A 27,752-nucleotide genomic window follows, 5' to 3' on the forward strand; every position below is an offset into this window, starting at 1 on the left:
GCTCTGGGTGCACCCTCGGGGGGTGGGGGACGCACCTGCCCTCCTTGCTGCTCTCGTCCTTATCCCATATGGATTTAGCAGCAATCTTCTGTCTTTTCTTTAAAACTGTCCTTGGGAGAGTTCAAAGAGAGGGTCATTAGTTATTTTAAAGCCTACATCTTTTACCTATTGGCACTGAAGAGAAAAGACACAAACCTGCTTTGCACCCTTCTGCCTGGAAGTCATTGTGACACAGGGAAGGGAGGAAGGGGCTGGCCGGGGTCAGCCTCTGCTGAGCCTCAGCTCTGGCTGCTCCTGCTCACAGGGTAAACCCAAAAGCTGTCGTGATCAAAAAACGCAGGCGCCCTTCTGACCTGAGTCACAGGGGCCCTTTCTTCTGAATGACTCAAGATGGGAAATCATTCTTGGAGCTTCAGAAGAAAAAAAACCCCAAAACCGTAGGTACATTTGTAAGAGTGTGTATGTACATACATTTCCTTGCAGGCAGCAGGGTGAGAAAGGGTGTTTATTTGAGGGCCCCCCACACAAGGCTTTTCAGAAGCATAGCAGAGGCATTCCCATGTCTTCCTCACACAAGGTCATCCAGTGCACTCACAGGAATGCCATTTAACTTTGCTTTTCTCTAACCCAGGTGTCACTAATAATAATGCCCACAGCCTTGGAATCAGGATGAAGGTGGAGCCTGAAGGAGCCAGGCACACTCAGGAGAGGGCAAGTAGCTGACTTGCTGGGATTTGGCCCACATAACTCTGAACTCATACGTTGGTTTTGGTTTTCTTTATTGTAGCTGACCGAGAGGCTAACAGGCGATCACGGGGCCCTCTGAGGCAGACTCATTTCAGGTGCAACGTGGATTCACATCACCGATCATCCAAAAGATAAGTCTGGGTCACGGCCTGGAGATGGGAGAGCAGCGGGTTGGGAGTTCCTGGGACAGATTGAAAAATTAACAGAGGGAAAAGCAATCTTCTCCAAGGGGCCTCTTAGGACAGCTCAAGGGAGAGACTCCACATTTGATGGCAGCGTGCAGGCGGGCAGGGCAGAGCAGTTCCAGTCCACGTCATGTTGTCCGGTGTACCGTGTTACCTACTGTGTCTTTGGGGTCCCTTTTGCCTTTTCCCCTCGAGGCCCTCACCACAAGCATCATGTGTCGTGTTTAACGTCCCCCCATTTGTCACATTCTGTGTCACGGGTGTCTGCACATGTTTGTGCCGGAGCTGCTCTGCCCTGCCGCAGAGGCTGCTGCAATAGGACAAGGCTCAGGGACAGGCAGTTTGTGGGGTGTCGCCAGACTCTAGATGATATTCCTAGATAGACAGAAGATGTTTGGAGCTGTGAAGATATCTTGCAGCCCTTTGACGTTTGTCCTCGCTTTCTTTCAGATGCAGAAGGATAAAATCCAGGGCAAAATCCATCCACCCATCCCAGGTGAGGAGGTTCCCCCGAGCAGGTCAGTCACCGTTTGTCTCTGCAAGGGGAGTGTAAAGTGTGACTCTGTTACAGCTCTGTTCTTTTTCTTTTTAGGAAGTAAAGCTGGACATCAGCAGTCAAGGTGAGGTGGGCAAGGTGAGCATTGAGTAGCGTACAGAAGCAGTTGTTATTGCTCAAGTCTCACTTTCCGGTGCAGCTCTAAGCATCCCTTCCTGTTTCTGCGCTTTAGGCAATCCACTCGGAGTACGCCAAGCCCCAGTCACCAACCGGCCGACGCGCCGGGTTTGCCGCTCTCCCGAGCCCTGGGGAAGTATCACGGGACTCGGCGATGAAGCCTCTGCCTTTTCTGTTTAAAGGTGTCACCAGGGCAGCCTTCAGCAATGGCCGAGGAGTTGCGTTGAGTCAGGGAAGTAGGGAGGAGGAGCGAGGCTCCGCTCAGGTTTCAGCAGCGCCACATCACCTCGTCTCCTCTTAGCCCAGGCGTGCCCCACGACGATGGCGTCAGCCTCCGAGTGCGGCTGAAGCGTGCGGCCCCAGGAGCCGGGCATTCTTGGGAAAAGAGTGAGTGGCAGAATTGTTGGGTTTTGGCCAATGTTCTGCTGAGGTTATGCATTGATATTTCGTTTTCTTTATTGGAGCGGACAAAGAAACAACAGGAAGTTGTTTAACAAGAGTGCCAGCAGGACCTTCCCAGCTGTCGAGGCAGCCTTCCCTTGCACCTGACACAGACCGGCATCCCCAGATGCCTGAGAGATAAGTAGAGGGCTACGACCCACAGAGGGGATGAAACCAGGGCGCAGGGCAGGGACCCACCGGGAGGGGTTTCTGAGTCCGCTTTGGAGACGGGGGTGTCCACGAAGCAGCCCCTTAGGCCTGGGGGGGAAATAAAAGCAAAGTCTCACTTTTGATCACAGTGCTGAGGTGCGCAGGGCAGAGCAGTCCCGGTGTGTATCGTGTCCCTTGTCTTTTGTGTATTATGTGATATTTGGGTATCTCATGTCTTTTATCTTAGCCCTGTGAAGGGCCTGTCGGAAACCTTGGCGCCATTCTTAGAATCTGTGATCTCAGTGTTCCTCAGCCTGGTACCCAGGCCATTGAACTTTTGACTCGGGAGCTCCGACAGGCATCAGAATTGCATCTCTCTTTGGAAGCATCCAGTCAGGTGGCTTTTCAGGTCTTGTTCTGAGCTGCACGGACAGCCGTGCTCCTCAATGCTCCATTTCAATGGATTAGGCTTTGTAAGAATGCGAGGTTAGGGAGAGGATTCTGACCGTAGGATTCCTGGGTATCCATCTTTGCAGTTCTTGGAATAAATCCTTCAGCCAGCATCTTCCTCCAGGGTTCTCTGAGCCTCATCAGTTTGCCATCTGTCTCACCTCGGTCATCTCCTTTTGCATTCTCTCAGTCCTTGCAGCCACTTTCCTTGCCAGGAGATTTCTGTTCCTGTTGTGTCCCCCCGTCTGTCACGTCCTGTCCCGTGTCACGGGTGTCAGCACACACATTTGTGTAGGAGCTGCTCTGCCCTGCCGCATAGCCTGGTGCAGTAGGAGAAGTCCCTGGGAGTTTGTAATGTGGGGTGTAGTTGGACTCTAGATGGGATTTGTAGATGGACACAAGATGTCTGGAGCTCCTAAGTTGTCTCTGTTTCTCTGCGAGCCTCTCAGTAGCCCTCGGCCGGTCCCAAGTCAGCAGACACCGGGGGGGCAGCCCCGACACGGCCGAGAGCGGGGAGACACCCTCTGTGCCCCGAGGGTGCTGAGGGCACCTGGGCTGGGGGGAGACACTCTCTGTGCCCCGAGGGTGCTGAGGGCACCTGGGCTGGGGGGAGACACTCTCTGTGTGTGCCCCGAGGGCATTGAGGGCACCTGGGCTGGCAGGGAGACACTCTCTGTGCCCCGAGGGTGCTGAGGGCACCTGGGCTGGGGGGAGACACTCTCTGTGCCCCGAGGGTACTGAGGGCACCTGGGCTGGGCCCCTGTGCAGCACAAGAGACACCAGAGACAGCAGTAGAAGAGAAAGGGCTGACTCTTAACAGGGGTTAATCCAAGGCTTTATTAGGATCCCAAAGGAGCTCCTGCACCTCAGGGGCCTTCTGCCGAGAGCCCCAGGGAGATGTGCCAAGGTCACCTTTAAAGGGAGGTGGAAACCGAAAGTAGATAACTTCTTACCAACCATTAAGTGACCCTAAGGGATGGATGCTGGGGGATCCAGACATACAGGACAGCGTATGGGGCAAGGCTTGAGGGGCTGACCCCTGGCCTCTGGCTGATCACTCGACGACTTGGACCGAAACTTCTGCATGGAGGGAATGGGAGGCTGAGTGATTGACAGAGAGGCAGGGTGGGCATTTGGGGATGATCTCATCCCGGGAAAGGGATAACACAGGTAGAAGGAGGGGGGTACAGTCTGGGATAAACCATTTGGGAAAAATATGGGGATACAAAACAAAACTACTTCAAAGTATTACAAAATATAGAAATGCACTACAACAGCTATGAAATAGATTTTATGTTTACTCAAGCTTCTAAAGTCAGTCCACGTTAGGAAATGCGTAAGGCAGGAGTAAGAGTAGCCCACTTACTGAAATGCAGTGACTGAGAGAGCAATGACTCTGTCCAGGCTACTGATTTCCGAGTCCTCCATTAGAGCCTGCTTTCCTTTCGCAGTTCTGTCCTCCGTGGTGATGCTGCATTGTTGTGGCAAATAAAGCCTCTGGTATTGCAGAGCTGTGAGCAGCCACTTAGACCAAGAACAAAGCTTTAATCTTTTGATAGTCATCCTGCTGCATTTTGGGAATAGAGAACGGGTTTGTGCTATTTTTAGGTGCATGGAATTACAGTAACATAAATGTCTTCTTTTCAATTTAATGTGCTGTTAGCTAGTGGTTGGTTTGATAGTTCTGTGCTTGCTACAAATCTCTGTGTGTTAGGGGGTGAGCAGTAAGAACATGGAGTTTGGCACAAGCGTGAAGGAAATTAATGTGGGTTTTTTGACTTCATAAAGGAGAACAAGTGTATTGATCAATAAGCAGCAAGTCAAATCTGAAACAGAAGAGTGCTCTATGCTATGTAAGTGGCTCATATTGTTTATTCCAGGTGATGCAGTCGCAGACAAACAAATTGAATAGATATTGGCAATGTAATGTTGAAAATTTTGGGAGTATATCCAGTCAATTCCTAAAATATTGCTGCAGTTTAAATGTTGTGAGGGACATGATCAGCAGACTGTTTCTTTTTAATTCTTGTTTGTCTGAAAACCTGCAAGAATCAGGATTTTTCTGTGATAGTCTCGGTTCATGCAGAGTTCATTGATTCAAAGGTACATGGCATGCAGAGTCCTGCAAGGCCTGAGAAACAGCTGCATCACACCTGGTGGATGTCCAAGAGTCTGCACAAACAGGGATGAACTTTAGGATGAACTTGTAATTGAATGAGCTCTGTTGTTCTGTGAGCTCAAGAGAGCACGCACCCCCCTCCTTTCCAAGGATGAATATTTAATATGGCTCACAAAGTGTGCTTGCTTTTAATTTTCGGTGCCATTACCCATTCCAGCATGCTGCTTGTCCAGATCTGTTGGAGGTGAGCAGCTCCCAGAGTGAAAGGCTGATTTCTCAGATTCTCAAACTGCCTGGGGCTCAATGGCAGGACACCCCCAAATTCACTTGAGAATGTATCTCAGGTTGTCCAAATGCTTCCTGCACTCGGGCAGGTTTGGTGCTGTGACTGCTTCCCTGGGGAACCCGTTCCTCAGGAGAAGTTAAATGGCTTGCTAGGGTTTTCACAGTCAGCATTGAGCTTTAATGCAGATTTGATAATGCCCAGTACAGCATAATAGCCACAGGAGCATTATTCTGCATCAGAGCAAAGACATTCCTGGATTTGTGGAGAGATCCAGAATAAAGGGAATTTATTGTCCCAAAGGGAATTCTGAGCGATACCATAATGTAAATAGAACATAGGAATGCTAATAAAGAATGAAGTGAACATTGCTTTCAGTTAATAATAATTGTGAACACAATATTTATACTCCACATATTGTATTTTCTCATGCAGTGGTCTTCAAACCAGAGAGATAATAGCTGTTGATCTAAGAGTTATTATACTTTAATTAGGAATGATTCTTCTCTAGAGCTCTTACTTGTCTTTGTTCTAAGAGCGAAAGTTGTTGAACTTTTTAGTCAAGACAGAAACCAGTTGTCAAAGTTTAGAAAGAAAAATGGAAAGAGAAAAATAATGCCTTTTACTCTTAGTTCTCTTTTTTTCTCGCAATATTGGTAGAGAATATTCATGGAAAATACTTAGGCTTTTTATTTTTTTTCCTGGAAATATAAGACAGGTGCCTTGTTTTTTGTTACAGTAAAATAATATACTCTTATGTAGCTATGAAACTTCATTTTGTGGCTTGTTACTGGTAAACAGTGCCAGGATTCTGATGGCAGTCATGTAGGCTAAATAGTTATGTCTGAAATTTTTTTATTGCTAAATACTTCATGGTCCTTCTCCTTTTTGTTTGCCTCCTTTTAAACTGACTATTTGAGAGTTCTGAGTAGCCGTGTGAAGGCTACTCCCGTTTTACTGAAAGTGTGGTATTGGCATTCTCTGAACAAAGAGAGATTTAATTCTCTCTCCCAGGATTTTTCCTGGGGAAGGCAGTGAGAAACCTCAGAGAAGAAGAGAAAACAATTCTTATCTCTACTTGCTGCTCCTGTTTGGAACATGTGGAATGTGTCATGGAGATGGTTTACCAGAAGTGATTTGTGAGCTGGACACCAGCGAGGGTTGTTTGGATTGATTGGCCAATTGGGGCAAAGCTGTGTTGTGACTGTCTCCAGAGAGTCATGTGTTTTTCTTTAGTAGTATTTGGTATCTCTTTAGTGTAGTTTTAATATGGTATTAGTGTAATATAATACAGCTTAATAAAGCTTAATAAAGCATTTGTTCAGCCTTCTGGAATCATGGAGTCAGAGCACATCATTCCCCGGATGGGGATTGCTCATCTACAACAGAAAGCGCGGATTTTTACACCTTGTCAAGCTGACATCTCTTGCTGACGCCCGATTCTTGCCCTTCTACAGAGGAGCTCAAGGAGAAGCTGCAGCAGTATGTTGATGAGGTGAATGCCCACAAGCCAGGTTTCATCGAGGTTGTCTGGCACAGCAGGCAGGAGGGGCTGATCCGCTCCCGAGTCAGCGGCTGGAGAGCAGCCACAGCACCAGTCGTCACTCTCTTCGATGCCCATGTGGAATTCAACGTGGGTTGGTATGTGCCCCTTCCATTCTCTCACCCAGGGACCTTTTCCAAGCACTGGTGGTAAATTACTGACGTGCATTTAGAGGGTGAGTTAGAATTTTGAGCTTTTTAATGAAAATTCAGACATAATCATGGACACAAGCAGGAAAAATGTGTTTGTGCTGTGTAATATGATCTAGATACATTTTTATGGTTTGAGTAATCTGCTGATCTAATTACAAGGTAGTTAAATCACATTAGAAAACTGCACATTAAAAATCTCCTCCAGTAATGTAGCCCTTTGCCCATGAGGGTGAATGTATCTTCATTAAAAAATATTATGTTTCTTTTACATTCTGCAATGTAAACAAAGAAGCGCTATTTTGGTTATTTTGGCCACTCTGCAAAAGTAAACATAACTAAAATAATGTATTTTAACATGTTCAGTCTGGATTTAATATCTCCCTTGCTCCTTAAGTAAAAGTGAGGTAAAAAGGCAAGAGCTTCTGTCTCTAGGATAGATCTATTATTAACTCTGCTCCTGATGTCCTTGGTAGTGTTGAGAGCCTGAAGTTATCATTACTTGGTAGCAAGGATATAAATGCTCTATGATATGCAGATACTCATTTCTTCCATCCACCAGCTCAAATCAAGGTTAACAACAGAGCGTCCTAGAGAATATGTTGCCGTGTATTATTTTGGGGCAGAAAGGGCTCTGAATGGGTAACAGCTTTAGACTTTGCTCCTTCTGAAAAATACAGCATTAGCTGCTATATTGTTTATTTGGTGGTGGACTAAATACTCTTTAAGGGCTCCTTCCAAACCAAACTACTCCATGATTTCCATCAGTGCTATGCTTGCATTGGTATAATCTTAACAGTGTATTTCTTTTTTTTTAGGGCTGAACCAGTGCTCACCAGGATAAAAGAAAACAGAAAAAGAGTAATTTCTCCATCATTCGATAGCATTAAGTACGATAATTTTGAAATAGAGGAGTATCCCCTCTCAGCACAAGGCTTTGACTGGGAGCTGTGGTGCAGGTATCTGAACCCTCCTAAGTCCTGGTGGAAACTGGAGAACACAACTGCTCCAATAAGGTAATAAATAACTAAATTACAGTGTCTAAAAGCTCTCCTGGGTGTGACAGGGGGCAAGTGGGCTCAGCTGTGTGATAGGTTTTACTGACTGTAAACTTCAAATACTTAAATGTCCTTGATGCCTACACAGTCATCAAGAAAACTCCTGTTTTCAGTAGATGTTTTTAAAGGAAACTTTCGTTTTCAGTAGATCTTTTTAAACAGGTTTCCTGCCCAAGTGGAATGGTAGGCAGGGCTGCTCAGCAGCACTCCATTCTCCAAATGTCTTGCCTGCTAATTTAGTGCTTACAGGCCAGAAATGGAATTTTCTTTGCAGTTACATTGCATAAGCAGAGCTGGCCTGACAGCTGTATTCTCTATAGTGTTGTCACATAGGTGCACAGCTGTGCTGTGTGCCAGGAGTTAATGTCTGGTCACTGACACTGTGAGCAAAGGCTGTATTGGGTCCTTGCTTTGGGACAGTCTGGGTCTGTACTTTGTTCCCATGTCCAGAGTGTTGTCAGACTGGTACAGAACAATACCTTTGTCTCAGGGAGGGGAGTAGTACCCTCTGAACCCACTGAGCAGCTCTGCTGAGAGTACAGGCCTTGCTTGTAGACACACATTCATTCCAAGGAGGGCACTGGTACCTGTGCTCCAGCTCCCTGCAGAAAGAAAGTGTGAATGCTGTTCTTACCTCCTGAAAGCAGAACCTCAAACAGCACTGGCAGCTGTTTTTCATCCAGCAGCTATCTTTGCAGGCAGGCACTTTTCTCAGGTTCTTTCAGTTTAACACACTCTGAACTGCACTGACCTATGAACAGAACCTAGAATTGGAAAGCAGGAGATAAAAATTAACAGGTTTGCCAAAGACAAACGTAAAAAGGGGTTAATTTCCACAGCATTAGAAATAGTTATTGCTGTTAATGAACTCTGTTGACACGATAAAAATGTTCCTGTGAAGACAGGTTGAGAGAGTTTGGGTTGTCCAGCCTGGAGAAGAAAAGGCTCCAGGGAGATTTACAGCACCTTCCAGTACTTAAATGGTGATTCCAAGAAAACTGGTAAGGGACAAAAGTAGGTAGTGATAGGGCAAGAGGGAACAGCTCTAAAGTGACAGAAGGCAGGGTTATGTTAGATATTGAGATGAAATTCTCTCTGTGAGTGTGGTGAGGCACTGGAACAGGTTGCCAGGGAGGTTATGGATGTCCGTTCATGGAGGTGTTCAAAGCCAGGCTGAATGGGGCTCTGAGCAACCTCATCTGTTTGAAGATGTACCTGCTCATGGCTGGGGTTTGGAATGAGATGATCTTTAAAGTCCTTTCCAGCCCAAGTCATTCTATGATCCTGTGATTAATTATAGGGAGTAACCATTATGATTTTTAAAATTAAAAGTAGTGAAACACAAAGTAATGAGCGAATACACTTTTCCATTTTACCCCCAAACTCTGTTCCATATGAGGACTGGGCAGTGCGTGTACTTTATGAATTTCAGGTTTGTTCCCTAGCTCTTTCCCTGGCACATTTTTTAATTCAGTGCAATATGCTGCATGTGTGTGTTGGATAATTAAAACAAACACGCCAACAAACAAAGCCATGTGTCTTGATCGATGGTTTCTATCGTGCCTCCATTATTCTTTTAGAATTATAGCAAAGGGAAGCAGATGCACTGAGAAACACTTAAAAACAACAACAAAGGCAAAAGGACCTTATCATAAAAGAAGCATAAGTTTTGTATTGATGTTTTCTTCATGAATAAATACATCAAAGATGGTCTTTCATTGTTATAAAACGGGTACTATAGCACTTGGAGGCATTAATATATAGATTTCTGTAGAACTGTACAATTTGTGATTGACAGCCTATGATCTGTTTGAAAGCAGATGTGTCCACTAGCTGTAGCTTGAGTGTTCTCCATAAAAGCAGGGTGATTTCTCCTGTACTGCTAATTAATATCTTGTCATTACCAGAGTGCCAGCATAATAATCTGAAAACACATATTTATTTCTTGCAATTGTGGATTATAAGGTAGGAGAAAAATGAAAAGGCTAAATGACTCTGTATCCTTCTCTACTCATAAGGTGAAATTGTACCCTCTGTGGCTGAACTCTTACCTGACTAAAATTTGCTCTGTGTAGTAAAAACTGGTTGGTTCCCACCATGACATAAGTAGAGTTTACTGATCCAGTAAAGCAATGTGATTTGTTTAGGTTTGGCTCAGGATAATGGACTAATGTTATGCTGGTAAAGGCAGGCTTTGCTTGATTCTGTATTAAAAAAATTTATCTGGATGGTCCTATTCAAGAAATAATCTCTTTCTTTAGGTAAGCTTACAGACACAAGTTTTTAGCTCTAGCTGAACCTGGCTTCTGGCTAAACACACAGAACTGCACATCATTTGCAATTGTCACAGACAAGAGCCTTGAGGACTTAGCAAGGACAGAGACTACACTGGCTGGTGCCCCAGAAACAAAACTGGGGCACCTGGATCTCACACTACTAGCGCTGAAATCCTTACTGCTCTGGTGAATATTTATGTCCGATAATTTGTCTCTAATTTCTTTCAATGGTGCTCATTTCACTTTAGAATTAGGAATGTCAGAAGGCAAGGCTCAATAAAGCTCTTTGAGAAATACTTTCTTAAGAATCTGTTTTGCTGCATCATTTTACCTAGCAATGATAAATACAATCTGTGCCTGAAAAATAAAATTCTTCATAATTTATCAGCTAATTTTGGTTGCTGATGATTTATTCTTCCAGAAGTCCTGCACTGATTGGATGCTTCATAGTAGACAGAGAATACTTCCAAGAGATTGGATTGCTGGATGAAGGCATGGAAGTATATGGAGGAGAGAATGTGGAGCTTGGAATCAGGGTAAGTAAGGAAAACAATTAGCCCATACTGGTGGCTTACATTTAAAATATAGCTTACTTCTTATTGCAGAGGGGGAAAGCAGTCCAAACCATGGATGATGGCGTGAAAAGGAGATCCACAGCTCTGCAGACATGTACATTTATTTGAGGAGAGAGGAGGGAAAAAAGAGCAATAGCTCTCTTTACAGAACTTAATCTGGGACAAGAGTAGATGTGTAGAATTTAGGATTGTTCTTTCAACAGAGTTTTGCAGAGTTGATAGCTAAATTTCCCTGCTTACCTGTGGCCCCAGACTCAGTAAGAAAAGTTTCTCGCAGGTGTGATGAGAAAAACCTTTCTAGTTTATTTGGTTTATTTGAATTAGGAAAATCACTGTGGAGCAAAGTAGAATATAGGGGCATTTATGCTGCCTTCCAGACATAAGGGAATTAAGGTATTCATAATGTGAATATATTGTGAGTGCATATGTTTTCTTTTTCCATTGTACACTCTTCACCTGTTTACTATAATGCAGTATTGTGTGTGATTTGTGTACTTCTTTCTGTATCTCTTCACAGTTAAACACCTTTGTGTTCTCTTTGAGAATCTCTCAGGTTTTTGATAAGAGTGGAATTCCTAGGTAGATAATGGTAGTGAAAAATGGGGTGGTGTGTTATAAAACTAAATTCTGAGCCCTGCTAGGAAATGTAAGGGAGAGGTAACATTGTGTTTTGAGCCTTTTAGCTGCCAGAATATAAGCATACCGTTGTACAATAGCAAAAAAAGGGGAACTTACTGTAAGAATATATAATTATTTCCTGAGACAGCAAGATATAACAAAAAATACTCATTTTTTATTTTGGGTTACTTGAAATTCTTTTTCTTCTGCCTGTTAGAGATAAAGAGGTTTTTCAGCCAGAGTGAAGCACAGACCCTCTTTCAGCTTTCTCTCTCCCTGTTTCACTTTTTTAAGGAAAGGGAGAGAGAAATGCAAGACTGCTTCTTTTAATAACATTGTTCTTCTCACTGTAAGGGCCAGAGAGCTGCCTTCTGCTCCCAAAAACTTATTTTGCAGCTCAGTGTTGCAATGAGTTGAAAATTACCATCACTTTGATTTTTCTGTTCTTTTTCCAACTGACAAAACATTATTGTTTCCTCATGAGTGCAAGGAGTTGTCTCTTGGTTTGCATCATGAGATGTATCCTGTCTGGGCTGCAGCACTTAGCCTTGGAGGAGTTGATGTTGGTATGTTGGTAGACAAGGCCAGAGAGACACAATCTCTGCATAATTGAAATTTTGGAGTATGCTGGATCACTGAAATAAGGCCTGACACTGCTCTGATTTCCTTATGGCTTTTTCTCTGTCTCCAGGGAAGCAGTGCCTGACCTACATAAAATACTCTCATCTGTAACAGATTGTAGTGTGCAAGGTAACATAATACATGCTTCCTTATCTGAATTTATGCTGGCTTGGATCTGCCTGTATGAAAACAAATTACCGAGCTGTAATAAATTACAGATTGTTTAACAGTTTATTAATGCTCTTCTCACAATCCTCAGTGTGTCTGAGATCATACAAGGGTGAGACTCAGTGAGGGGAGACCTCAGTGTGGTCTTCAATATCCTCACCAAGGGAGGTAGAGGTGCAGGCACTGATCTCTTCACTCGGGTGGCCAGGGGCAGGACCCAAGGGAACGGCCTCCAGTTGTGTCACAGAAGGTTTAGGTTGGATATCAGGAAAAGGTTTTTCACTCACAGGGGTGGTTGGGCGCTGGAACATCTCTACAGTACTTGTGGTGCTTTCAGCTGTGGGGCTGCTGATGAACGCCTTAATCAAAATAGTCATTGTTCTACAAAAACGACATTGTAATTACAGTATTAGTGCAATGAATAATGTTTGCCTTTTAAAATGCTGCTCTCCAATCTGTGACTATGTAGGCTCACTGCACCTCCTCTTTCATTGTCATTTTCCTTTTTTTAAAGAAGTATCTAGATTTTTTTACTATTCTGCTGTGTGAAAAGCATTATCATTCAGGATAATGGACAAGCAGACACTGTCCAAAATGGCCTGCTAGGGAAATTTTATGCAAAAGCTTGTAAGAGCAAACATCTAGAGGAACTGGAGAGTTTATTTTTGACTGCAGAAATAGCACATGTTAGAATCATTTGAGCTACCTGTTTATCTTAAACACAGTGGGTAGAACATGGTCCCATGTCCATATATCACTGATTTTGTTCCAGAGGATGTAAAACTTCTGTGAGGAATTAGACCCTGACAAATGGAGACTTTTCCCACTATCCTCACCCAGGAGTTATGTTTGTCACCTCATCATCTGCACAAATATCTAGTTATTTATGATATAGGAGTGCAAGAAAATCACCAACTCTTGGAAACTGTATTTGAAGGATCCATTGCTGGCAAACCATTACAAGCCACAGAGAGCAGGACTTTGGAGGATTGTTCTCTTGATTCTGAATTTGCTTCAGAGCTGCTACTCAGCTCTGTTGGTCTCTGATTTGGAATACTGTTTTAACTACTAAGATTTTTACCCTTGTCTATGGATTTGTAACAGCATTTGTAAAATACTAAACATCTATTATTAAATAAATATTAATAGAAATCTTTTGCCTTGAGCTAGAAGCTGGCAGATGAGTTCAAAACACGAATGGATTTGATTCTTAGAAGAAACTCTTTACGCTTCAACCAAATGTTTTCTTGTAAATCTGTTTATTTGCCTCATAAGACAAAAAAGGCCGGCTGGTTGATGCAAGACTTAATAGAATCCTCTTTGAGCAGTTCAATCATTTTAACTGGGGTTTAGAAAGATTCATTTACTGTGAAGAAGCATCATATTTATAAAATCAAGTTAGAATGAGTGGTGCTTCTTTTTTGTTCAGTCATTCCCAATTGAATGGACTTAAGTGTGCTTTTAAATTACCAGGTTGAATTTAGAGGGCAGATTGGAATCACATTTTCATCCATGTGACCAAGCAGGAACTGTGTTGGTAACTGCCTTAAAAGAATGTGAGTGTAAGGCTGGTGTTTCTCAGTGTCATTTGGGCTCAGCTTCTGGCTTGGGCCTGCACAAGCAGTTCTTGTGGCCGTGGAAGACCCTACAAATCCTCTGCAATCAGTTGCATTCATTCAGCCAGATTCTGCTTTGCGTGGTTCAGGTCTGGTTTGCAGTAGGCTTCTTAAAGGCCTCTTCCAATTCCTACTGAAGTCAGAAGAAGATTTTCTATCAAAAGCAACCCTGTAGCAATTCTTTTGTCTTTTAAAGCAGCCTACATGCTTGATAAAGCTCTGGAATATCTGTTACAAGAAGTTATTTGTGCCACTTTTAGGGATGCCCTAACAAATACTCAGTGATCTGCCTCAGGTCCCAGACTAAGTCATCATCAGAGTCATGGGAATGCAAGCCCAGGCTTTGACTTAGAGTAATTCTGTGTGTCACAAAGACTTTGTGCTTGCAGATGAATTTGTGTTTACTAGGATATAATGGCCCTCTTAAGTGGGTAAGAGGAAAATTTATTAGAAGGTAAAAGCTCTTTAAGGGATTGGGTCTTGTTCCAACTAAATGCTATATCAGGACTTTACATCGGCTGACCCAGGAGGAAAATTGCATTTATAGTTAGACTGAGTGTGGCGCACTACTTTTGTGTAGTATATTTCTGTAGTGAAATTAATTGCTTCATTTCTTGCTAGTCTGGTGGTTTGTCTGCAGACCTTTTGTGAATCTCATGCTGTTTCTGATGGTGGAGAACTGGAGGAATGCAGTTAATGAATAGAGATGGAGAAATTAGTTACTTGAGCAAAATATAGTCCTAGGGTTCTTTGGGGTATTTTCCATACATGAGGGTCCCTCTGTGGCAAAGCAAGCAGATGTGAAGTCTGTCATGGCTCTCTCTGATCTATTGTTTTTGAATTCCAGAAGTTATTATTTGTTTGTTAGTTTTGGGCTGGGTCTTGGTTTGTTGTTTGTTTGGGGTTTATTAATGTGTTTTTGGGTCTTACCTATCTTGTCTTTTCTTTAACCTCCTCCCCACAACATGCTTCTGGGATCGTGATTTTTCACTGCTTCTTAGTTAAGTGAGTCTCTCCCATTTGGTACCTAGAAACTGATGGCTGCTTACATGTTCCAGCCATTTCCAGTCCACAGTGTGTGTGTATCCTGATTGTTTCTCACCTGAGATCTTTCTTACAATATTGCCCTTGGGATAGTGTTCTTTTTGTTAATCACAGGCAAGTGAAGGTACTTACACTTGGCCCCAAATCTCCATATTTATGGGGAAACATTTCACCCTTTTTCCTCTTTACCTGGAAGTTTCCAGCAATTTTACCTGTCGGTGTTCCTAACACAGGCCATAAATGACACGAAACTGGGACTATATTGCATGTAAATAGATGTCTGACTTAATTAAGGAAAGCCTTTGCACAGCTGTCCTGGCCATGGCTGGAGTGGAGATAATTTCGTTCCTAGAAGCTGGTACAGTGCTGTGTTTTGGGTTTAGGATGAGGATAATGTTAAACTGCACCAACAGTGTTCAAGCTCAAGTGAAGTTTCACAGCACATAGGCTACACTGGGTTACATTTTCTCCTTCTCCTTGCCATGCTCTTGTTCTAGTTCCTGCAGCAGCTCACCAGTGCTTTGGCCCTGCCAGCACAGTGGTCTGCCCCACACTGCTGCCTCTGAACACCTCTGCTTCAGTAAACTTTTATTGTCTTTCAAATACAGGGTTAATTTTAATGCTAATCAGTTAGTGATTTGCCCTGCTGCCTCACAAACTGTTTTGTTAGGCAGATTGACAGGCTGGCGTGCCAGTGTGATAAATATGGCCAGGAGACTCCTTTAAAAAGGCCTTTATTACCCGAGGGGTCGCGCACAGCGCCGCTGCTCCCACAGCACGATGCTGAGGAGGAGGAGGAGGAGTGCAGCAGGAGGGTGCGTGCAGCTTTGTCTCTTGGCAGAGCTGGGGCTTCCACCCTCAAGAGAGTCCTTAGGAAGATGATGTTGGCTTGTAGTCCAGGGGTATCATCCAAGCTGAGCACTATTAAAATTATGGTGGCAGGACGGAATCCGGCTCTGGTCAAGGGTGGGTGATTTAGTGTGGTTCTGGTGGGTTAAAGTCAGAGTTCATGTTGGTTGTTTTGAGAGGGTTCATATAGTTCCCATGGCCTCTCATTTAAATTCAGTCCAGATGCAAGGCCTCCTGGGAGCAGGGGAAGTGGTTCCTGACAGGAATGGATACAAATCTAAGGTGAGATGGAAAGGGGCACAAATACAGAGTATGACAGAGAGAGATACAAATACAGGGTAAAATGGTAACATAGAACAACAGCAACTCAAGGCAAGTCCTAGAACTCTAACATTCAATGTTTAACAACAGACCGACACTTCAAATTAAGACCCTATCAACGTCATTAACATCAACTAGCAATTACTTCTCTGAAAAAGAGCTCTCATCTCCAGGGTTTCATTTCTCACACCAAGAGGTAGAAGAAATGTCAGCAAAGGAACAAAGAAGATGAAGGGATTTTTCACCAAACTGCTGTGTTGTGGGACTGTTTGCATGGAGAGGGAGTAGTGGGCTGTGCCATGTGTGCCTGGTGTCCCTTTCTGTCCTTGTTGCTGGGCTTACCTCCCTTGCACTCCACTGAGCAATGGAGATCTTCCCCAAATATGCCTCAGGAAAATTAATCAAGATGTTCCCCATTTTCGCACTTGCAGCTATCATCACTTCTTGTAGTCTTAAAGCCATGTTTTTAGCTTGTTTTCAGTAAGAAGGCCAATATCCTTTGCCACTAGGGAATGATTTGCTCTCCAGAAAACATCCTCAGTACGTGATCACAAGTGCTGCTCAACAGTACAAGGTTGGTGATGTGTAAAGGCAAAGGGCTGAGAAGTCCAAAAATAGAAATAGCCTTAGTTGTTACTCTGAGGTAACTTTTAAATACTGCTTTTTCATATAATGATTTCTCTTTAAATTTGCATTAAAGCTTTAAATAGAGAGAAGTTTATTTTGCTTTTATCCATTTTGTGAAATTAAGAGGAGACAATTTCTAGATTGAAGCCTGAAAGAAAAAGATTGTAAAGATTGACCAAATGTTGCTTCTTACAAGATGTAGCCAATGATTTTCATAGCTCACACTTTCACCAAGACGAAAATAATTCCTTAGCAGTGCAAGTGTGGCATAAGCACTTGCCTAGCACCCTGTGTAACCAGCAGTGGCTTATCTGTGTGCACAGGATTATTCCTGAGGTTAATTTTGTTTTGCAAAGTACCTCACTGTGTCAACAATTTGAATCCCAAGATGACACAGGCTAAAATTCTCTATTTACAGGATTGTAATTCCAACAGGTTAAAAAAAGAAAGGCTCTATTGAGAACAAAACAAGTAATTGCCATGCCTCCAAATTCTGCCAGTCATGACGCTACTGAGTTTTTTGGCTTGGTCTGGTTTCAGTCACTCCTACATTGGAATAATTGTTTTTCCCTCTGTTCTTATGAATGCCTCAGCAGGTAATCTGCAGCTACAGCGTGTGTAATTATACATTACTAGTGAATCAGTTTTGTGGTTTTGCTATTTCTGGGGAGAGAACATTTTATTAGCTGCTCCCACAGGAAAGAAAAGTATTACAGCAGCAGCTAACATGGGCCATCACTATACCCTACAAGGAAGGATGAGGAGGCACTTGGAGATTTCTCACAAGTGTTTTTTCACCAACTGTGCATGTGTAGTTGCACATTACCAACTGGGAAGTAATATAGATATATTTATGTTTTATGAGAGGAAAGTGTTATTTAGAGTGGTATGGGAAATAGTAAAACAGTTTAACTCAATATACACTTACACATCAATGGACTCAGGTGAGATGCAAGTTAATTAGTGCATTATTAGCCTCATGTTTAATGCTCTCCTGCACTTTCAAGTCATAGTGTAATTGCCATTGTACCTTCTTATATTCCAAGTCTTCACGGCCTAAGCTGGGAAGATTCCATATTTGTGGCTTTCCTCTAGTATTTAATTTCATTGAGATATTTTAATATTGCAAGACTGATTTAGTAATCTAACAAAGATTAGAGGAAGACCAGTGAGGGAGAGCAAGGGGTTGTTGTGGTAGTACAGAAGTGAGTAGATGACTGAGATGGGTTCACCAGGATGGATGCAGCATGTTCAGGTCACAGGTGTGAAGGCCAGACACCTTTATGTGTGTGACAGCACCTTATATTGTAAGGCAAGGCAGTGAGACAAAAGACCAGCCTGGCTGAACAGGGAATTCTTCAGGAGCTCTTGCCTCAGTCTTTAATAGTACTGATAGAATTTGGGCTACTGTGCTGTGGAAAGGGACCTGGGGGTCCTGCCAACAGCAAACTGAATGTGGGTCAGCAGTGCCCTGCAGCCAGGAGGGCCAGGCCTGTCCTGAGGCACAGCCAGGAGAGCCAGGCCTGTCCTGAGGCACAGCCAGGAGAGCCAGGCCTGTCCTGAGGGCATCAGGCACAGGCAGGAGGGCCAGGCCTGTCCTAAGGCACAGGCAGGAGGGCCAGGCCTGTCCTGAGGCACAGCCAGGAGGGCCAGGCCTGTCCTGAGGACATCAGGCACAGCCAGGAGAGCCAGGCCTGTCCTGAGGGCATCAGGCACAGGCAGGAGGGCCAGGCCTGTCCTGAGGCACAGGCAGGAGAGCCAGGCCTGTCCTGAGGACATCAGGCACAGGCAGGAGGGCCAGGCCTGTCCTGAGGCACAGCCAGGAGGGCCAGGCCTGTCCTGAGGCACAGCCAGGAGAGCCAGGCCTGTCCTGGGGACATCAGGCACAGCCAGGAGGGCCAGGCCTGTCCTGGGGATATCAGGCACAGCCAGGAGGGCCAGGCCTGTCCTGAGGCACAGGCACAGCCAGGAGGGCCAGGCCTGTCCTGGGGATATCAGGCACAGCCAGGAGAGCCAGGCCTGTCCTGAGGCACAGCCAGAAGGGCCAGGCCTGTCCTGAGGGCATCAGGCACAGCCAGGAGGGCCAGGCCTGTCCTGAGGGCATCAGGCACAGCCAGGAGGGCCAGGCCTGTCCTGAGGCACAGCCAGGAGAGCCAGGCCTGTCCTGGGGATATCAGGCACAGCCAGGAGGGCCAGGCCTGTCCTGAGGACATGAGGCACAGCCAGTAGGGCCAGGCCTGTCCTGAAGGCATCAGGCACAGCCAGGAGGGCCAGGCCTGTCCTGAGGGCATCAGGTGTGAGGGTTTCCAGGATGAGGTGAGACATTAATCTGACTCTATATATTTTAGAAGGTTGATTTATTATATTATGATGTTATGTTATGTGATATGAGAATGATATATTAAAACTATACTAAAGAAAGAGAAAGACATCAGAAGGCTAGCAAAGAATGAATAATAAAAAACCATGACTGACTAGAGTCTTGACACAGCTGGCTGTGATTGGTCATTAATTAAAAACAATTCACATGGCACCAATCAAAGATGCACTTGTTGATAAGCAACCTCCAGACCACATTCCAAGCAATCAGATAATTATTGTTTGCATTTCTTTTCTGAGGCTTCTCAGCTTCTCAGGAGAAAATCCTGGTGAAGGGATGTTTCATAAAATATAACCGTGACAACAGAGGTGGCTGGGCACTGGAACAGGCTCCCCAGGGAAGTGGCCACCACACCGAGTCTGACAGAGTTGAGGAAGTGTTTGGGCAATGCTCTCAGACACGTGGTGTGACTCTTGTGGTGTCCTGTGCAGGGCCAGTGATTGAACTTTGATGATCCTTGTGGGTCCCTCCCACCCCAGCATGTTGTATTCTATGATCAGGCTTTAGGCACAGTGCAAGATTAACAAGACTGATCAGGCTAAGTGTAGCTGTGGTAAGGAGAGAAAGGTAAAGCCATAAAAGATGGCCAGCACAGTACATTGCTCCATGAATACTAAACCAGTGGCAATCCTGTTTTTCAGTCTCCTTTTGTGCTTTTTAAGACAAAAAGTGATTTCTTTTACTTCCTGTTGATAACATCAACTTGGCAACGCAGTGATTGATGTGTGGGTTATTATCTGTGCCTGGCAATGAGATGGACACACTTGGCAGAGAACTGGATGGGGCCATAAGTGACCCTTGCCATGTGTTACCTCCAAGTAACACAGGTGGAGAGTGGTTCCTGCAGTTCAAAGCAGCAGCACACCATGCATAGTTTAACAGTACACTCTAACAGTTTCACAGCTCATGAAGATACATGCAAAATTAATCCCTGCAGAACAAAACAATTTAAAAAGTACATAATGAAGCAATTAGCTAAAAGAGGAAGAAAAGTAATGACAATTTAATTTGTGAAGAATCTTTACATGTATTAGGTTTTCAATAAGAGTGTTCTATGAAGGCACAATTAATGTAAAATGAGGCCTGTGAGGCAATTAATGATGACTTCAAAAGTTAGATTTAAGGGATAATTTACATATTAAAACTGAAGAGCAGCTCTAGTTATGTTCAAGTCTTTTATTTTTCTTTAAAAAAGCCTTTTAGATTGTGAGGGGGTGTTTTTGTCGGTTACTTAGAGTTTCACATTAATCTATCAGCTTGGTTATGAAAAAGGCTGTTCTTCCATACAAATAAATAAGTTTACCGGTCATGAAAGTATGACCGGATTGTGTGATGATCAGACATATTTAGTAAAGGTTATCTGAATTCAGTGGAGATATTACCTAAATAAATATTAACATATTCCATCCAGTGGGTATAGTTTCTAGCTCTGCAGAGGCAGATACCCAACAAATGTGCACAACAATCCAAAAACTTCCAGGGTGTGATAGAAAAGCCACTGATAGCAACTAGAAATATGAACCTTGATTTCAGTGATCTTTGTGTCTGACACTCTGTCCTTTCTGCAGTCACCTGTCCAGATACCAAAATAAAAATGCAGATTCAAAATGATTATGGTATTAAATGCAAATAGCTTATTCATACTTGTCTGTAGAACATCAGGCTCATTACTTTTATCAGTAAACAATTAATGGTAATGACAAAGGATGACAAGATTTGCAAGTAGTTTTTACAATAAATTGTTCCCAAAAATATATTTCAAAGATACTGGTAACTAATTAGTTTGTATCCACAGTAGTAATTAATTTACACTGACTGTTTTTTTAACTTTGGGGCATCTTTAATGAGTACTTCTAATTTTGTAGTTTGCAACCTTCACAGAAGCTAGAAATTACTTCAGCTTTTTGAGAAATCACTTAATTATGAAGAGGTTTTTGTTTGCAGTCCAAATGAGGTGATGGTATCAAACAAGGTCACATCAGCTCTTGGAGGAGCTGCACGCTCTGTGTAAATTTAATGAATGCAGTGCATGCTAATCAACTGCTCCGTGACTTGTAGGTTTTTGGTTTTGTTATTAGATTAAGGTTCTAGAACATAAAAAGAACACTCAGTGATTAAAGAGATAAAAAGAAACTTCTAATGAAGAAGTGTTATATCATTTTATAATGAAGTATATATTAAATATTTGAGAAAGGGATCAACTTCTGAGTTGCAATTGTTTGGATTAAATATGCAAATTCAAATACATTTAAATGAAATTGGAGAGGATTTACTAAATAATGTAGTGCAAGATGTTTTCCAGATGTGAATGGAATTTGCTTAAAACACCTTGTTAGCAGATGGATGTGGGTATTTGTAAGGAAGTGTGAGTGACACGTGGCTCTGCAGTGCTGTGGGATGCCTGGTGGGAGCGAGTGAGGGCTGACAGGGGTTTCAGGACTTCACGAGTTGCTCTGAGCAGCCACTCGGTGTGCTCCTGCCCCTGTAGCTGCCTCCCCTGTGCCAGCCATCCCCCTGCACTGCCCCGTGCTCAGCTCCTGTCCCCCTCCAGCACAGGTGTGCCACCACCTGTGTCCTCTCCGTGGTTCTAAGTTGCTCTCCTGACTCTCCCAGTGTGGAGCCCCTGTTTTCTGTTGCTCTGAGGTGCTGCTCGAACCTTGGTAAACAGAAATACTCCCAGATTTAGGGCCACAGCTATAACGATGTGCCAATAAACATTCAGTACTTACCAGAATTAGGAGAACTATGGCAGTAAATACTGAGAGCATATATAAAACCCATGATTGACAGCTTTATTCAATTTAAAAAGCAGAGCTTAAGTTAATAGGATTTTTGTCTGCTTGTTTAAAATAAAACCAATGCAGAATACCAAAGTAGGCAAAACCAGAATTAAGTATTCCACTGCAATATGAGTTCATGAATTTAAATTCAAAAGAAAAGATCTGGCATTTAGTACCTGTCTATTTTCTATCAAAATGTTAACATATTTGTGATTTTAAGCATGTATTTCTAGCACCACAGTGTATTATTGAAGGTTTCTGAGCACCTTGGTTTTACTACTATCAAATATTGTTGCTTGGATTTCAGGTCCTAACTAGTGCATGGACATGAAGAAGAGCAAGTAGGTCAAATAATCAGTATGCTGGTGCCTTAATTCAGTAGATTCAAATCTAAACACTGAAGTGAAATAGTGAATCTCACTTTATTACCATTAAAATCCAAGTTAAGGTGTGGCTACACTTGGTGTACCAGAGCTGTCTGTCAGCTCTTCACGAAGGCAAGATTCCAAGTTAATTGATCCTCAGCATGGGTACAGTATCATCATAATGGTTCTAAAGTTGAACCATCAGGCTGAAAACCTGCCTCCAAAAGCAGCATGAATCTTCTGAGGGTTGACCTGTGGCTTGGGAATAACTTTCTGTAATTCTCAGCCCATGTTCTCATGTATTTCCTTCCTCAGCAGTGTTTTAGGGCAGCACAGGACACAGAGATGCTGTTGCTACAGGACAGCACAGCCTCTCTCCTCTGCCACTTCCTACATGAATAATAAATGGGAAAACACTTGATTTTCATCTTAGTGATGTATATGTTTGTGTTGTTCAGAATGACCTTGGATTCTGTTGGGCATTTTCTAATCAGGGTTGGAAAGCTCTTTCTTTCTGATGTATTTATGGAGCAAGAAGTGCCAGAATAGGAATTAGGAACAATACAAACAGCCAAATAAAGGCAATGGGAGCTAAGTCTGGATTTACTGGAATCCATCAGACTGCTCCTTGGCTGGACTTACAGTCAAGTATGAATCTGCTTTGAGACTTTGGACCTAGTATGTTAATATATTAATCCTGACAATAAATGACTTCATGGATTCATTTGGAAAAAAATATGGTTCAAAGATGGAATAAAGCAGTGGTGAATCAGGCTTCTTATCCCTCAGTTACTATGCCAAAGGCAAAGTAGCAAATAAATACTGCTGGTGGTGAGCATTAAGTTTGCTCATTATAAATGCAGAGACGTGTCCCAGTCTCCAGCGTGATTTCATCTGGGAACGTTGCCACAAGGATTACAAATGGCTTTCAGCCTGAAAATTGGTATGTATTGCTCTAAGCTTACAGTGGGGAGTTGGCAATTTATCCTTCAGATAATCATCTTGTGTTAAGTTGAACATCTAAGTGTAATTTTTTGCAACATGATAAACCAGCTCCCATGAATAATTTACTGCAACTGGCAACCCACTTCAGCTCTGAAGTCTTTATGAAGTCTGGTGGCTTTTCAAAGTTTAATAACAAACTTGGATCCAAGACTCCCATCACACTCAAAGTCAGTGGAATTTCAGTGTTAATTGCAACGGGAATCACAATTTGACCTTTCAGGGCAAACTTCTCAAGGACAGAAGTTCTGCATGACAGCATTGAAAAGGCCAAAGCTGTGCATTTGTGTCCAAGTAAGCAGAGCTCATTTACCCTTCCCTGTACTCTACAGCATCATGGGGGGTTGTGCAGATTTTATCTTGGGTAAGTGTTTGAAATATTTTCACTGGGCAAAAAAATGTTGGCTGGATTACCTTGGGTGTAATTTCTGCCATGGCAGGCTTAGGTGTGTTCTGCACTGTGCCACTGCAACGCAGCTACACGAAATGTGAGTGTTGCACCAAGATTATCCTTCCAGCCCTCAGGAAGCCTGCCAAGGTGATTGAGTTGGTGATTTTCAGAAAGAGCAGCAGCACCTTTCACTTTGGCAGGCCCTGACTGAGTGGCTGATCTGTACAGTGAGGTCTGGCCCAGCCTTCTGGTCTGGCTCTGTCTGACCAGGCTGGGCCAGAGCTGAAGTACAGGAGGACGTTCTGTGGATGGTGCTTAGCATCATCCCCCTGTGTGAAACAGAGGCAACCAAACCTTGTCACAGATCTTTAATATCAGCAAGGAAGTACTCTACATGCATGTGTAGTTCCATTTACATTGTCTCAGCTCTAAACCTTTCTACATCCCTAACTGTTATTTGCTGATTTTGGGCCTCCTTGCTCAGCTCTGCTCTGTGCTGTGCTCCTTCCCTGCCCCCTGGCACCTGTGGGTGCACTCTGCAGGGCTTTTCAGGGAGCAGCAGCTGAGCAGAGGATGAGCTCTTTGGCAGTGAGAGGGCTGTGCAAGTGATAGTTCAAGATTACAGCTGAAAGCAGAATTTGTCTCGGAGGAGATGGGTGGGAAAGAAGGATCAAAAGACCCTTTGTTCTGAATTTAACTACTGAGATTTAGAGGAGACTGTGACTCCAAGCATGAACTCTCAATTTTCCCTCTTCCCTGCTGATTTGCTACATGAGATTGCATCAGGAGAGAGGGGAGTCCTGGCATTCCCCAAAAATGAGCAAGGGTGTGTCTTGGTGCAATGACAAATAAAGAGTGAAGCTGCTTCTCCTTACTTCTGGAGTTGGTCTGAGTAGCAGTACTGAATACAGCTCTTGGCAATATTGTAAGCTTTCTTGATAGTGCAGCAAACTCTTAGAAAATGTTAAGCTTAGAATATTAAATAGAAAAAAATAACATTTAGCAAAAGTTCATCTGAAATGCATGTCTGAAGAACATTTAAAACACCCAATTTTCTCTAATAGTTCCTAGTCATTATGATGATTTCCTGAGAATCCTGTGCAGTTCTCAACTACCACTCATTCATGTTCTCATGAATCCTTTCAATATCCTTTAGCTATCTTTTTTCAGGACAAATAAATGTTTTTCTTAAGAAAAAAAGATAAATTGTTTAACGAAAACAAGTATGCCTTGACTAAACCACACATTGTCACCTCATATGAGGATTTGGGGAACCATTTAATTAGTTTTAATTATGTGATACCAATCTCACTTTGCTTGTCCTAATGTGAATAGACAGATTATTGGGTAGAGCAAACGGAAGTTAAGTGATGGCTTTGGATAGGACACTTCTAGTAAAATAAATTCAAGAAAGCTGCAGACTGATTGTTCCTTCGGTTGGATAAAAGGGTATTTGCAAGCCAAGTTTCTCAGCAGATATTAAAAATACTGGCAACAGTTTACAAGAAACCCCCACGTTTTACAGTCTGGGGGAAGATTATCTATGAAGAGTTTAGTTATGAGGCTGGTCTTTGAGAACACAAGAGAGACTGGAGCAGAAGCCTTGTGGCAGACACCTCTGTCCTGCTTTGAGGCAGCCAGTGTGCTTCTCTTCACACCCAGGGAGGAAACCTCTGTTATTTATTCGTTTGCTTGCTGCAAACCTTTAGGTTGATAACCCAGGGTTTTGTTTTGAAGAATTCCTTTCCCATCCCTTCAGTCTGCTGCGAGCCCCAGGCCTGCAGGGAGCGTTTCCTGAGGTCCCTGAATGCAGCTGGACCTGCAGGGAAGGGAGGCAGCCTCCAGTCATCCTGTCCCTGTGTGCGGGGCACTCACCCACCTGCTGGGACAGTGCTGGGAGGAGAGGGGCAGTGCCAAAGGCTCAGGGCACACATTGACACTTTGTGGGTCACAAATCCTACCCAAGGTTTCACAGAGTTTCTCACTGACAGCAATGCTGAGTCCTTGCACCTTCACTTGTTGAGAAGGTGAGTGCCTTTTGTCAAACCTAAGTGATTTCCTGAACAGAAGTGCTCCCTGCCAGGTGCCCAGGAGACACAGTTGTACGTCAATGCTGCTGTAGTGAGAAAACAAGATGGTAAAATGCTGTGGGCTAGAACAGACTAATGAAATGTAAGGAGGCTTATTTTGTTACAGACAAAGAGAGTTGTTACCTGGTGCTTTGGTACCAATATTCAAGCAGGATTCTTCCTGTGGAAATTCAGTAGCTCCTCCAGGAGTATGTGTTTGATGGTGATGTGAAAATCTGTGCTTGTTTTGCTAAGGAACTTGGAATGAATGCTGTAAATCAGCATACAGCAAGTGTCTTGACTGCAGTGGATCAAAATAAATTTTTGTCTAAGGCTTAGTCCCTTGAACAAACACTGCTGTGACATTTGCTGTTGTAGCTCAAATGAAAACTCCAAGTTCCAAGTAAAAATTTCACAGTTAACGCAACAATTCAGAAGCTCATATTTAGTGTTCAGTCATTTGGACTTCCAGGGCAGTACTGGAGTGGTTGTTCAACAAATCACTGCCCTGAATTACTGCAGAATTTCTGTCCTGTTGTGTTGGTTGATGGCGATGTTTGCAGTATTGTAGAACAAATGTGCCAGTGAAATGCATTTCACCTGTATCTTTTCAAGTGTTTTAAACGAGAGTGCCTCAGTTGTCCATTTTGTGCTGAAGTGCACTGCAAAACAGCTTGTGTGCTTGTTGATGCTTCTTAAAAGCATCCTCCTAAGGAAGGAGGATGTATGTAACAGCTTGTTTAAGTGACAAGTGCAAGCTGTGTGTTTATACAGCTGCAGGATCTTAAAGCATGAGCATGGTTTTAATCTGTAAGGCCAAACTTTACCTGCAGGTCAAGTTAAAATATGTTCAAAAAAAAGGCAGAGTGTGCATGGCTGACATGTACATTTTGAGAGGGTAATTCAGTTCATGTAACTCAGGTCATCTCCTATGGCCTGCTCCAGACAACTAATTTGTGTACCATCCTTAAACAAAAAAACCTCAAACAAAACAAAACAAACCCCAAGAAACCAAACAAAACCCCAAAACAAAACAAGCCTTCAAAAAGTATTTTGGAAAATGCAAATAAGCAAATAGAAACAGGAAGGTCTTGTATGAAAGCAATTAAAGTATTTTGAATATATGAAACTGTTTAAAGGGATGCTTTACCATGGTTTCATGTTTAGTAGCTTTAGGTTTCAGACTGGAACAGTAATCAGTGATAGTGAACTTTCTTTTACCAAATGGATCTCCTCCCTTCATCCCAACAGGGTTATTACTGTGTTCTCTCTGTGCAGGCGCTGTTCAAGTCTCAGAGTGGGGGACAGGAACCAGGGGCTGTTGGTAGGTTTTAAGAAAAGTTTTCTGGCTGAGTGCAACATAAACCAATGCCTTCCTATTGGCTAACATGCTGCTCAAATTGAATTTTTAGAAGTTGTGTGGTTTTAATTTGATTCCTCCAGTAGAAAAGGACAGCAGTCAAGCTGCGAGGTTGTGCAACGTGTTAAATTCTGAAGGGAAATAAGAAATGGATTTATTGTATAAGAGACTAAAATGTTTGTAATGATACACAGAACAGTTAAATATTGTCCACATTACTGGATAAGCAAAGCAACATCTTGGAAGAGCCTTGCTGGACAGGCTGCCCCCCTCCCACGTTCTGTTTTAGTTTGAGCTTGTGCCACTTACCAAGCTGAAAGGTGCCTTTCCAACACTGGGTGAGAATTCAGGATTTCTCACCTCTGTTTCCACCTGGCCCACAATGAAAAACGCAGTTATATTTCAATTAGCAGCCTGCTAATTAACTCTGTGTTTGATTGTTCTGCTTCTGTACAGTGTTGCCAACAAGCAATTGAGCAGTTCCTCCAGCCAGAGCCATGGTTCTGCTCCTGCCCAGAAGGAGGCTCAGGCTGAGCCATGGCTGCATTGACACCAGAAGCAGCTGGCAGAGCTGTAGTGTGAACTGGGTTGGTTCTGTCCCTCCAGAAGATGAAATGATTACCTGCAGCCTTTGCTGCCAAAGGCTGAGGTGTGTGAGCTGATAAAAACAGCTCAGCCACGAGGGTTTGCAGGCACACTGCCTTCTCTGTGCAGACCTCAGGCCACAGAATGCACTTCTCAGAGTTACAGCCAAGCCTGCTCATCGGTTTCCAGCCACTGATACGTGTAAATAAGAAAAAAATGCAACCCCCCTTTATGTTCTTACATCATGTTTTCTGTAGTGACAACATGCTGAAATGGAATATCCCTTCCTGTTAGTTAAAAATTTAAA

General features: G+C 43.4%; 1 protein-coding gene across 1 annotated transcript in view; it reads left to right on the forward strand.

The window, feature by feature from the left end:
* The window catches only part of LOC136571025 (polypeptide N-acetylgalactosaminyltransferase 18-like), a 49,972-nt gene that overhangs the window by 1,895 nt on the left and 20,325 nt on the right, over nucleotides 1-27,752 (forward strand). The window contains exons 2-7 of the mRNA XM_066571433.1: nucleotides 632-711; nucleotides 1,661-1,713; nucleotides 1,838-1,992; nucleotides 6,506-6,689; nucleotides 7,559-7,756; nucleotides 10,496-10,610. Coding sequence (XP_066427530.1) covers nucleotides 632-711; nucleotides 1,661-1,713; nucleotides 1,838-1,992; nucleotides 6,506-6,689; nucleotides 7,559-7,756; nucleotides 10,496-10,610 — 785 coding nt within the window. The remainder of the gene's footprint in view (nucleotides 1-631; nucleotides 712-1,660; nucleotides 1,714-1,837; nucleotides 1,993-6,505; nucleotides 6,690-7,558; nucleotides 7,757-10,495; nucleotides 10,611-27,752) is intronic.

Source organism: Molothrus aeneus, unplaced genomic scaffold (assembly GCF_037042795.1).
Source record: "Molothrus aeneus isolate 106 unplaced genomic scaffold, BPBGC_Maene_1.0 scaffold_52, whole genome shotgun sequence".
In the NCBI taxonomy this organism is placed as follows: domain Eukaryota; kingdom Metazoa; phylum Chordata; class Aves; order Passeriformes; family Icteridae; genus Molothrus; species Molothrus aeneus.